The sequence below is a fragment of the Centropristis striata genome, chromosome 7, assembly GCF_030273125.1.
Source record: "Centropristis striata isolate RG_2023a ecotype Rhode Island chromosome 7, C.striata_1.0, whole genome shotgun sequence".
In the NCBI taxonomy this organism is placed as follows: Eukaryota; Metazoa; Chordata; class Actinopteri; order Perciformes; family Serranidae; genus Centropristis; species Centropristis striata.
The window spans coordinates 8,218,169-8,230,742 of NC_081523.1; the positions used below are offsets into that span (position 1 = coordinate 8,218,169).

Below are 12,574 nucleotides of genomic sequence, written 5' to 3' on the forward strand. Positions count from 1 at the left end.
GCAACATGCTTACATGACATGCTATCATGCTCATGTATGACAGGCAGAATATTTACCATGTTCAGCACCTTAATTTAGCATGTTAACATGTCAACATTTGCTTATTTGTGCAATTATGGGCTGTTAACAGCTCATATCACACCTTCGCCTTCTGTGTTTACATAATACTTCCAAATAAGCTATTTTGGCAGCTGCTGGGGTCTGAAAATACATGATTTCCTCTTCAGCAAATTTGTTTAATCTTAGGTAAGACCTACCAGCAGCTATAAAACAGGCCTCAAAATAGTCCTCAGCCAGGCAACATGCTTAAATGACATGCTATCATGCTCATGTTTTGCAAGCAGAATATTTACCATGTTCAGCACCTTAGTTCAGCATGTTAACATGTTAATATTTGCTAATGTGTGCTATCATGGGCTGTTAACGGCTCATATCACCTTCTGTAACTTTACATAGTTCTTCCAAATAAGTTATTTCTGCAGTTGCTAGGATCTAAAAAATACATGATTTCCTCGACAGCAAACTTGTTTTTTTCTTAGGTAAGACCTAACAGCAGCTATAAAACAGGCCTCAAAATAGTCTACAGCCAGGCAACATGCTTACATGACCTGCTATCATGCTCATGTTTTGCAGGCACAATATTTACCATGTTCAGCATGTTAGTTTAGCATGTTAGCATGCTAATATTTGCTAATTTGTGCAATCATGGGCTGTTAACTGCTCATATCACCTTCTGTGTGTACATAGTTCTTCCAAATAAGTTATTTCTGCAGTTGCTAGGATCTAAAAAAATACACGATTTCCTGGACAGCAAACTTGTTTTTTTCTTAGGTAAGACCTACCAGCAGCTATAAAACAGGCCTCAAAATAGTCTTCAGCCAGGCAACATGATTACATGACATGCTATCATGCTCATGTTTTGCAGGCACAATATTTACCATGTTCAGCATCTTAGTTTAGCATGTTAGCATACTAATATTTGCCAATTTGTGTAATCATGGGCTGTTAACTGCTCATATCACCTTCTGTGTTTACATAGTTCTTCCAAATAAGCTATTTCTGCAGTCTGAAAATACATGATTTCCTCTTCAGCGAACTTGTTTTTTTTAGACCTACCAGCAGCTATAAAACAGAATATTTATCATGTTCAGCATCTTAGTTAAGCGTGTTAGCATGCTAATATTTGCCAATTGGCAATAAACACAAATTAAGCTGGAGCTAGGGATCGTGAATATATTCACAAAATGTCATGGTAATCTATCAGACAGCTGTTGACATAAAGACCAGACTGGTGGACCGACGGACACACTGACATTGCCAGAACAACGAACCATGATGCTAATTTCATGAATTAAGTGTTGATTGAAATGTTATGTCATATTATTTGGGAACAGATGGTAGTTTTGTGCCACCTCGTCTCACATAGCCGGACTTATCTGCAAAGTGCTGTGTCAGTGCTGCAGAATGGACTGATTATCTTTCTGGGTTAAAGGAAAAAATGCTTTGGCTTGCTTGTGTTTCTTTAAACCAATCACAATCACCTTGGGCTACAGTAACTATAGGACACAGAGGTGGTGCCCTTGCAGAATAGATAGTGGTGATTCTGCCACAAATAGGCGGCCAATTTCAGGCTTATAACAGTCTATATCTGGTTAGTCACCAAATTATATATATGACATATATAATCCTATAACACAAATTTAAGGTACTTACCCTCCTGCCTTTGGGTCCTCTGATGCCGATGGATCCCCGTGAACCAGGAGGCCCCTGAATGTGTGAAAAAACATTCTTTGACTACAGAAACTACAACTACCACACACTTAAATATTATTTTATAATCAACCTATTTCAACAGTACTAGTAGTTCAGTTTTTTAGCATTATGTCGCCTATTGAAGGCTGATTTTTTTAGACATTAGAACATAGACTTTATAAAAGAAGCATCATGCTGTATCGAAGAAGACTTAAGACCATTAAGATTAACCAATGTAAGCCGGGAAAGCATTACTGCATTTCTACCATTAAAACCGGAGGCGATGTTGCGTTATTCTACCATTAAAGCCGGGAAAGCGGATACATCTTTTTGTAGTATTTGTAGTTTTTTCCACCTATTTTTGTTCTCTTTGCCAATAAAATGCATCAGAATACATGTGTCGCAATGCAACATGGGACTTTTCCAGAACTTTGAAATCATGGCGGAAGACGACTATAGCGGAGGGAGTTCAGATATAACAGGTATAAGCTCTCAAATACTTTTTGAATTTCATTTCTATTTGCTACAGAGGCTGAAAAATCTATTATTTAGTAGGCGTTGACACTTCTGTTGAATTTCCAGAAAAACTTCAGGTTTTAGGGGGTTATTTCAAAATCGCCCATAGGTTTTACAGGCATTTTTTCCAGGCGTTTTAGGCCTAAATGGGTTAAAATATTTAATGAGGTAATAAATCAAGTGAGAAGTAGGGTCATTTTGTCATAGACTTCCAAACAATCTGACTTCTTTTTGCAACCAGAAGAGTCACCCCCTGCTGGTCATTTAAAAGAATGCAGGTTTAAGGTATTGGCTCATGGATGTCGACTTCTTTTATCGTCTTCACAGCTATGAGTGACTTCTAAGTGTGCTGCAGTGATGTAGATATGCACTTCAGTGTGTGTCAATACACCGTGACATAACCATAGGGTGACCACACCTATCACTGATGGTGGTTTTGCAACAAACTTGTAACTTTCAGCCAGAGAGGGCAGTGAAACAATGCCTTATAGTCTGGTACTGAGTATATGCAGACCACAAAACATGCCGGTGTGGTGTCTGGTTTACATTAAGTGTACATGAAGCTGGGACAATGACATGATGAGTAAACTTACTGGGATCCCTTGCGGTCCAGGCGTCCCTGTCTCTCCAGGTATTCCAGTGTGACCCTGATGGATACAACATTACTCAAATGATATCTACATGATTTATGAAGGAAAATCATAAATTAGCTCTCAGATTCCTGACAAAACTGCACTGCCCTATATTAGGTATCTACCTGTTGAGTATTATGATTGATAACTTTAATGAGTCTCTCCAAACATATCACACCCCGATCCCTTAAATATGTAGAATAAATGCCCCCTGGTACGAGAGACAGGGTCCAGACTTACTCCTTACCATCGGCCCCGTTTCACCTGGCGGCCCTGGGGCGCCTGTTTTGCCTCGATCCCCCTGGAGAGAAAAAGGGGAAACTTAGGGAAACTTTGATCAATAAATAGTCTTAAATAGTCAAAAATAGTCCTAAATGCCAATCACAATTTGACAGAGCCTTGAGCGAGGCCGAATACTGATCAGCTGCCAAAAAAACTCTGAATAATACAGAGAAAAGCAGCATTTCTGCTCATCTGAGAGGCTCGTACCAGCAAATCATTGGCATTTTAGCTCCGTAAATGAGAAACAAGTGATTATAAAATTAGCTGTACTTGAGTCAGTGGCGGTTCTACACAGGGGCCTCCAGGGGCCACTGCCCCTGTGAAGAAGCCCTTGGCCCCTGCTGTGGCCCCTGTGTCAAATTAATATTTAAATGATCAATTTATAACGATGAACGACGGAACAATTCTTACCTATTTTTTGTTCAAAAAATATCTCATTATACACAAAAGGAACCCAGAATGTGTCCACTGTATAATAGTTTAATTGTGCAATAAAAGCTTGTGTATATAAAAAAAGATCATTCTCACTATACTGCACTTTCAAAATAAAAAAAAAGTAGTAATGTACAAAAATGAGAAATGTCATTGAAGTGCAAAAATAATTATTGTTGGTAAGTCTCATTGTTTCAGTTAGTGTATTTGTATCTTCCAAATATACTTAAATGAGATTTTTAAATGAGCTAAAATAAAGGTTTTGAATGCTCAAATATCATCTTTGCCATTTTTTAATGGGCCCCTCTGATTAAACACTGGCCCCTGCTTGGCCCCCACAGTAAAACTGGTCTAGAACCGCCACTGACTTGAGTTCTTGTTTCGCTGTTTGCTACATCAACAGAGAGCAATCTAACAGATTAAAACTGACGCTGTACAGCAACAATTTGTGATTCTAGCAAAGCGAGACAAGCTGAGACCAGGCGTACCTTTTCTCCTGCGATGCCACTCTCTCCAACAGGCCCGACAAAACCAGGCAGTCCCTGGAGGAGAGAAAATGTGCGGTCTTAACTGTCTCTTGTTTCTTTTTGCGCTACTGAAGTTAAATTTCTCATGATGGGCTGCACAGCTTTGGGACTCCAACAAAACAGACACACAGTGAGCATCAAACAGAAATGAGCAGAAAGAGGAGAGAAAAGCCTTTACCCTCTCGCCAAGCTTTCCGACCTCGCCAGTTATCCCGGTTTCGCCCTACAGCAAAGCAGCCAATTAGCACATCACAAACTTATTCATGCCTTTCGTTTTTAGTTCATATCAGTTGAAATCTGCTTGGAGGCCCGTTCCCCTGTGGTACCGGAGAATTAACATCTAATTTACACATATTCAGATGATATATTATCATAAAAGAAAGCCGGGGAGAGAATGTTCAGTTATGGATGACAGTGGTTCGGCGGTGGATGTGTGACTGTTAGGTCTGACCTTGAGTCCATCTGGGCCTGTCAGTCCAGGGAATCCCTGCCTCCCAGGCCTGCCCTGAACAGAAAGCAAAAATGACACAGAGAAGTGCACCGCGGCTGCACACAACAAACAATAAAACTCTCTGTATCTCCTGTAAAAAGGTGCAGTCTGAGAGTCGGCCGTCCCTCGAGAGGCCGCGGCACAAAACAAACCAACAATTGATGCCAAAACAAAAACATCCCTTTAAGAAACTTAATGATCCGTATAACAGAGAGCCGCTTGCAGCATCAAAGGCTTCTTATTACTCACAGAAGTCATTGGGTCATTTATGTTTGTTTTCAGTAATCACTTGTGGGTTCAACTTTTGGGAGAAAGGCAGACTGGAATCAACCGTTGCAAAAATAGAGTTTCATTGGAGAAGTCTTCTCTATTGTTTAGCCTGGGATGACTCCAAACAAACACTGTTTTTTTGGGCCAAAAGAGTCACAGCGGATTTTATTCATACTGTAGTTCAAAGCCATCCTATTTGTCTCGTTGTAAAGTCCTTAGTTTGTCTTGCATGGCCTCAATATGTTAATTAGAATGTAAATATAACAGGAATCTAGAAAATATAGATGTACGGCAGAGATATTTCAACATCAAGGCAGACTATTTGAATTATCTCGTAGCATCCCGAAACCCAAAAAGACACATTTTCCCTCTTATCTTTCGTGCTGTTTATCAGATTGTTTTGCTGTGAGTTGCTGATTGTTGGAGACGTCATAGAGATATCTGCCTTCTCTCTAATATAAGAACAATAGATGGAACTTGGCTTGTTCTGCTCAAAAGTGCCAAAAACCCCAGTAATGTCTCTTTCCAAAAATCATGATCCAGTTACTGAAGATAATCCGCAGACCTTGTTGTAAGCAGTTTCATGTGGGTAAAAATGATTCAAGATTGAGTCATAATTTCTGAGGTTTTTTGGGGTTTTCAGCACCACAAGTGCCATATATTTCTGTTTTATTCAAGAGAAAGCAAACATCTACATGGCTGATGTCTCCAACTCTCAGCAACTCACATTAAAAAAAAGCATCTAGGTAAGAAAAAGATAAGTAGTTTTGATTTTGTGGTGAACTGTCCCTTTAAAATGTTCCTTTTCAACCTTACTGGGTGGAAATAGCAGACAAGATTAATTTAACACTGGGTTTTGAGATCAAATATGATTTCTGAATAATATACCTCGGGAATATCTCGCCCTCGCTTAATTCAAGCGATAAGTATTTGATCAAAACAATGTTGTGCAGACAGCAAAAAGGCTATAACTAGAAGGTAGCTATCTTGTATTTCTGTATGTTTTTTAATTGTTATTGCAACTTTCAGTTTGCAAACTGTAGCTTTATCCAACTTAATTCTCAGCTCATTGGCTTAATCACGATTTTAAAAAAAACACTCTGGGCTTACAGTGTGAGATATAAAATGACATTAACACATTTTTGATAAATAAGTTTTGGAGTTTAATAACACTAATTCATGCAAAAGCTGTATCTTTAAAACAGACGTTTTTATTTTGAAAGGACGAAAAGAGACTTAAAGTTATAAAACTCACTCAAGTGAGATTAAACTGTAAAGATAACGTCAAGGAGTTCAATGTTTAATGTTTGAGCCCCCGAAGAGTCATGAGGTTAGTTTTCACAGTTATCTTGCATATTGAAATGTGTTTTGTGTTTAAATAAGTTTTGGATAAAATTAAACCTAATAATTCATGCTAGGTTTGATACAGTAAGCTAGTTTTGCTTAAATTAATACTCTTGTGTGTTTTATAATTGTTATTGCAACTTTTCAGTTTGCAAACTGTAGCTTTATCCAACTTAATTCTCAGCTTCAGTGAGTACTGATACACAGTCATAGAAAAAATTAACATAAAAAAACAATAGACTGGAATAAAACAGCTGCTGGGTTTGAACCTTCCCTTCAACTACAAAAAACACTAAGAGACTCTGACCTGTTTACTTGTTGTTGTTTATTTCTCAGCTTTGGTCTGTCCTTGTATTTTCTGCAACTTTCTTTATAAAATGTATCAGAAAGAAAAAAAAAGCACAAAAGAAATAAAATGTTCCTTTTCCTGTGCATTCATCCTTAATGACTATATATTTTGGTTTGACATTTAACGACTTTTGTTTGTGATTGTGCCTGTTTTTTATGAGAGAGATGAGCATAGCAATTTGCTGACCAATCTGGTACTATGAGTATACCGTGTCCAACAGGAAGTCTTTCAAAACAGCTTCTGAACAATAGAGACACCAGTCAGCCAAAGGACTGACTGTCAATAACAGGTCGGTGTTATTCCTCAAAGCTACATTTAGTCAGAGACACATGGTGCACTTGTGTGTAGTAAATACTGTGGTGTTCTTTGAGGATCCTTAAAAATAACCTGTTATTGCACTTGAGTGTCACGGCTTTATCCAATCAGCACTCACCTCGAGTCCAGCCGGTCCAGCAGGCCCGACTGGTCCCTCCTCACCCTGACAAGAGAATAGTCACCAAAGGTCAGAGAGTGAAAAAAAAAATCTTTTATTCATTTTTTTTTTATTCATTCATATCATATGTGAAGATAACCCCACCTGAAGTCCGGGTGTTCCTCTTGGACCTGGCAAGCCTCTTGTCCCTTGCTTTCCCTGTGGGTGAAACACTGAGAATGAACTTTCACTTCATTTCTACTCACTGACGATTCATATCTGAAGAGATAATGTCGCTCTGCTGACCTTGGGTCCTTCGGGGCCGTTTTGTCCTGGCGGGCCAATGTCGCCTGGAAAACCCTGTGAAAAGGATTAGAAATGAACCACAGCTCAGTAGCACAAGAGCAATGCATCTATTCAAACAATTGAATTCTTAGAAAATAAAATGTGTCCTACCTCTGGGCCAAGGGGGCCAGGTAAACCAGCAGGGCCACTTTCTCCCAGTTTGCCCTAAGAAACGTCACAAATGTTTGATTTTTATCTGAGTGGGTCCATTCTGCATAAAAAGTACTTTTGATTTTTTAGGGATCTGAATACTTTTTCCACAGTCTGCTATATTGTATTAATGGCTGGGATGCAGCCTTCTATAGGATTTCCATGCCATAAACTACTTCTTTAAACTTTTTTTGTCAGTGATTGTTTGATTTATTGTTTTTTTGCTTATTTTTTTTAATTTTATGAATATTATTAGTTTTATTTCTCTAATTTTGCTACACTGGAACAAATTGCTTTTTGATTAGTCATCATTTTTGGATGACATTGGATGACTACTATTTCAGTTGCACAATTTTATTGGAGTGAATAAAAATGTAAAGTTATTTTATATCGAAGATGACAGATGGCAAGTGTAATCTGAAGATGCATTATTGGAGGGGTTTGATTTATGTATACCAGATGTATGCAAATGTTTGTTAAAATGTTCAATAAAAAGAAAGTTTAAAAAAAAAAAGAAACGTCACAAATGATCTTACTGCACGGATCAGAATCTTCAAAACAACTTGGAGGTACCACAGCCTAAACTCGCTAAGTTGATTGTGTGGGGAACATGGTGTTTGCTACCAGAACAATCTGATAAAAGCCTGAAAATGGAAAGAAATCAGCCAGGAACAATTCACCCTTTTTGTGCTTCAATTTTCACAATATCAAATCAACCACTGAGGAGAGATTCTGATAGGAGGAAAGAGTTCGGCCGGTTAGTGAGTTGGTTTCACACGCAGGAATCTCAAATCTGATCAGAGAGCACTCAGAATATTAAGGACACTTCAGGAGCGCCAACACTGATGGATCAGTCTTAACGCCAAGACAGAAATGAATACGCACTGGGAATTTGCCAGTAACCTGCTCTTTGTTGGGTTGTTTATGCCACAGCTTAATTTGCATACATTTATTTCTCAAAGCGTCTGAAGTTTGCTTTTGTATACATTTGCAGAGTTCTGACCATTTTTCTTCAAGGATGCAGGCATCTGTTTCTATAATGCATCCTTAGTAATATTAACCAATTATAAAAAATATATATTATCTTAAGGAGCTAATGAGAAAATGTAGAAACAACCTTCAGGACAACATTCAACTCATAGCTAGTCTGAGCTCCATTAAATAGATAATAATTCATTTTATTTATTAATTTCTCACTGAAAACATGCAAGTAACTGAAGTAGTTTGGCATGAAAACAAATCACTCAATAAAAAAAAAGGCATCATCTCCAGACGAAGGAAAATTATGCAGAGATAAAATGTGCTATTACCAATAAAACATATTAACTCTGCACTGATGAATAATAAATAGTACTTGACTTGAGTATTTTCATTTTATGTAACTTTATACTTCTATTTCATACATTTTGAGGCAAATATTTTACCATTTTACTCCACTACATTTAGCTTTAGCTACTTTTCAGGTCGAGATTTAACATAAAAAAACATAAAAATATAAAGTGATGGGACATTTTTTAATTAAACCTCATAACAGTGTGTTAAGTAAGTAAAATGAGCCCTGCTTGAACAAAATGAAAAAATGCTGCTTACATAAATGCCTAAACAATTATAATCTAATATTATATTTAGAATATATTTAACAATCTGAGCGGCTCCATTCTGCATAAAAAGTATGTGATACTTTAAGTACATTTTGATGCTGATACATTTGTACTTTTACTTCAGTCAGTTTTGAATGCAGGACTTTTACTTGTAGTGGAGTAATTCTGCAGTGTACTTTTAGACTTTTTTTAGGGATCTGAATACTTTTTCCACAGTCTGTTATGTTGTATTAATGGCTGTAATGTACCTGCAGCCTTCTATAGGATTTCCATGCCATAAACTATTTCTTTAAACTTTTTTTGTCTTGGTACTTAGTGATTGGATGTAGGATAGAAAATACCTGTGGTCCAGGTTTTCCACAAGGACCCGGCAGCCCAGGTGAGCCACGTATCCCCTGTAAAACAAGACAAACAAGATGGTCAAATATGGTTAAAAAAACAAAACAACAACAATTAAGAAATAACACACGTAAAGTTGCTGCTTTGACAAGTTAACACACAACTACATTTCTATGACAGGATTACGTTAAATCCTAGCACCAGCTAAAAAGCTGCATCACTCAGCTGCTGGAGAAACTACAGTAAAGCTAATCGCTACCATTAGTTCTGGACTTGTCCAAAAGTACAATCTTTTTGTTGTATAATCCACACAGAATTACTGATGATAGATACCTTCAAGTGGCATGATCTGTCTTTTGGTCAACTTCATCTAACATACATAAATATAAAAACAAAATATCTAATTGGCATAGACATTGATGCTTTCAGAAAGGCCATTGTGATGGAAATAATCACTTTCTCCCTGAAACTTCTAATGAATACATTTAATGGCAGAAATGTAAAGTGTATAATCCCCCCGCGCATGTAAAGTGTATAATAAATGCCTTTATTTTGTTTAAATCTTTTTCCTTACGTATATGATCTGAATCTCCGGCAGCTGGTTTCCTTGGATGTTTTTAAAGTACGTCTTAATGATCTAGAGGGAAAAATTTGGCTGAAAATGCTTTGATTGAAACATTTGTCCACATTTGATTCCTTAGTTTTGATGATTTATGTTAAATATTTTGGATATTTTGTGATTCCTTTATTTATTTGTTTATTGATGTTCATTATTGTTATGTTTTATGTCTGAAAACCTGTTAATTGTGCTGCTGCCAGTCCTGAGATTCCTAATATCAATGAGACTTTTTAACCTGGTTGAATAAAGGTTATAATAATATCAATATTAATAAAGTTTAGTTTTGGATATGATTGCATGTCTACTATTGTCTTTTATAATTTTTTCCAGCTCTATAAAAACAAAACACACCATGTTCTTATTTTTGTTCAAATTATACTATAAAAAGCTGAATAAGTGTAAATGCTTTTGCAAGGATGTGATTTTGATTTTTTTTTTCTTCTCTTTAATTTCTTTTCGTTTTTTAAATAATTTTCTTTCGTTTTATGTTTTGATGAAAAGACTTGATATGTTTACAAGATGTAGAGCAACATGTATGTATGCTGTTTTGTTTTTCTTCAAATAAAAAGTTTAATAACAAAAAAAATATAATAAATATAAAGAATTTTAAAGAAAAATGGTAAATGTTCTGCACTTCTATGACGTTTTTATATACACTACTGGTCAAAAGTTTTAGAACACTTTTCTTTTCCAGAATTTAATTGAAAATGATGCAGTTTAATGTCTCAGTGTACTCTGAAATGAATGCACATTTGCAACATTTAAAATTCTTTATTGAGCATGATAGTGTTTTGAAAGTAAAAAAAGATTCAAAATCACATTTTATGTTGGACTAAAGGACTAAAAAAAAACACAAAATGACAAAAAAAAAGACACAAAATGACCAAAAAAAAGACACAAAATGACTAAATAAAATGGACAAAATAGCCCAAGACTCCATAGAGTTAAGTTGTTAATCCACTTCTTGTTCCCTGAAAAAAGGCCTACTTGTATAATTCTGAAATGTACATTATTTTCCAGTTTTGGTTAACCTTACCTTTTTTTATTTACCTCTGGCAGTTCACCACTTACCTTTGTACCGTTTCAAGCTGTTCATTTGACTTGAACTGCTTGAATTTCAATAAAAAACTGGAAAAATTGGGGTGTTCTAAAACTTTTGACCGGTAGTGTACCTGAACAAGGTGATTATCCTTTATTAACCCATGCATTCACATAAACTGATGGTGGCAGAGACGCAGTGCACGGTCTAATCATCAGAAGCGATCTGTAGTTTTGATGTGCAGACAGGAGAAGCTGGGCCTCCTACCGCTGATCTTATTATTTATGGATGAGCTGCTGTATCACCTGAGCACAGACAGACGTACACTAACCTTGTCCCCTTGGAACCCGCTTTCCCCCGGCTGTCCTGGTAAACCAACGTCCCCCTGAGAAAACACACAGGAACATGAAATAAATATAATATAAAACTCGATCAGCATTCACCACGAGAGTTCTGGGTCGTTCAGGTCGTGCGTTATAGCTTCGTGTTCACTTTCTCATGAGCTTGAAACACAATCTGTCACCTCTAACATTCTTGTAGGTTAGTAGTGAGAAAAGACGTATGCAGATCACCTTATCACCTTTCAGTCCTGGTTCCCCCGGGTTTCCAGGTACTCCCTTGGAAAACAAAACATGATTAATGACTCCACATGAATAATGAGCAGTGCTGACATTTCCCTGTTCACTAGGGTTTACAGACTCAGCTTGTGGAATCATTTAATTACCAACCACTCTTCACTTTTTCTCCTCAAAGAGAGCTCAAACCGCCACTTGGGAGACAGTTTGGTTAACCGATCATTAAAAAGCAAAAATGTTGCCCGTTTAAACTGGATCCATGTCCAAACCAGACAGAGACATGGCTAGAAATGCACATCATTTACCTTGAGTCCTGGAGGTCCTGGTAAGCCCATCATGCCAATAAGGCCCATGTCTCCCTGCACACGTCAACACACACAGAACACGTACTTAAAACGCTGAATGTCCAGAAGTCTGAAGGACCGGTTCCCATAATACACAACAAACATGAACATGAACTGAGCCACTAAAAAAACTTTTTTATGAAGCACTCTTTCAAAATAAAGTAGTTACAAGCTGCTTTCTATAACAAAGAAAAGACAAATATGGACTCAAAGAGACAAAAAAGACTAAAGACTAAAAAACTATTTAAAAAATGAAGGTATCAAAGTGTTAAAAAATGAGGTATCGCTCAATATTTTATCCTATCTCCACTGATATGAAAACAATACTTCAGGTGATTTAGAAATAGTGATTTTTTAAGATATTTTTTATTCTTCATTTAAATTACCTTAAATGAATTATTCTTCATTTAATTGACTGATACTGAACATACAGTACTGATGTTTCTTCTGCTTTTTTCTCTCTTTTTTTCTTCCATTTTTTATTTGATTTATATATGTATAGTTTTTGTTTTTTTTCTGCCAGAAATGGCTGTTTATGCAATACATTATGTATAAT

The 12,574-nt window shown here is 36.7% G+C and overlaps 1 protein-coding gene across 1 annotated transcript in view; it reads right to left on the bottom strand.

The window, feature by feature from the left end:
- The window catches only part of col27a1b (collagen, type XXVII, alpha 1b), a 96,940-nt gene that overhangs the window by 36,225 nt on the left and 48,141 nt on the right, over window positions 1-12,574 (bottom strand). Inside the window, exons 15-28 of the mRNA XM_059336972.1 lie at window positions 11,980-12,033; window positions 11,672-11,716; window positions 11,431-11,484; window positions 9,444-9,497; window positions 7,463-7,516; window positions 7,313-7,366; window positions 7,172-7,225; window positions 7,028-7,072; window positions 4,593-4,646; window positions 4,320-4,364; window positions 4,103-4,156; window positions 3,148-3,201; window positions 2,862-2,915; window positions 1,714-1,767 (exon numbers count right to left, since the gene is read on the bottom strand). Coding sequence (XP_059192955.1) covers window positions 1,714-1,767; window positions 2,862-2,915; window positions 3,148-3,201; window positions 4,103-4,156; window positions 4,320-4,364; window positions 4,593-4,646; window positions 7,028-7,072; window positions 7,172-7,225; window positions 7,313-7,366; window positions 7,463-7,516; window positions 9,444-9,497; window positions 11,431-11,484; window positions 11,672-11,716; window positions 11,980-12,033 — 729 coding nt within the window. The remainder of the gene's footprint in view (window positions 1-1,713; window positions 1,768-2,861; window positions 2,916-3,147; window positions 3,202-4,102; window positions 4,157-4,319; window positions 4,365-4,592; window positions 4,647-7,027; window positions 7,073-7,171; window positions 7,226-7,312; window positions 7,367-7,462; window positions 7,517-9,443; window positions 9,498-11,430; window positions 11,485-11,671; window positions 11,717-11,979; window positions 12,034-12,574) is intronic.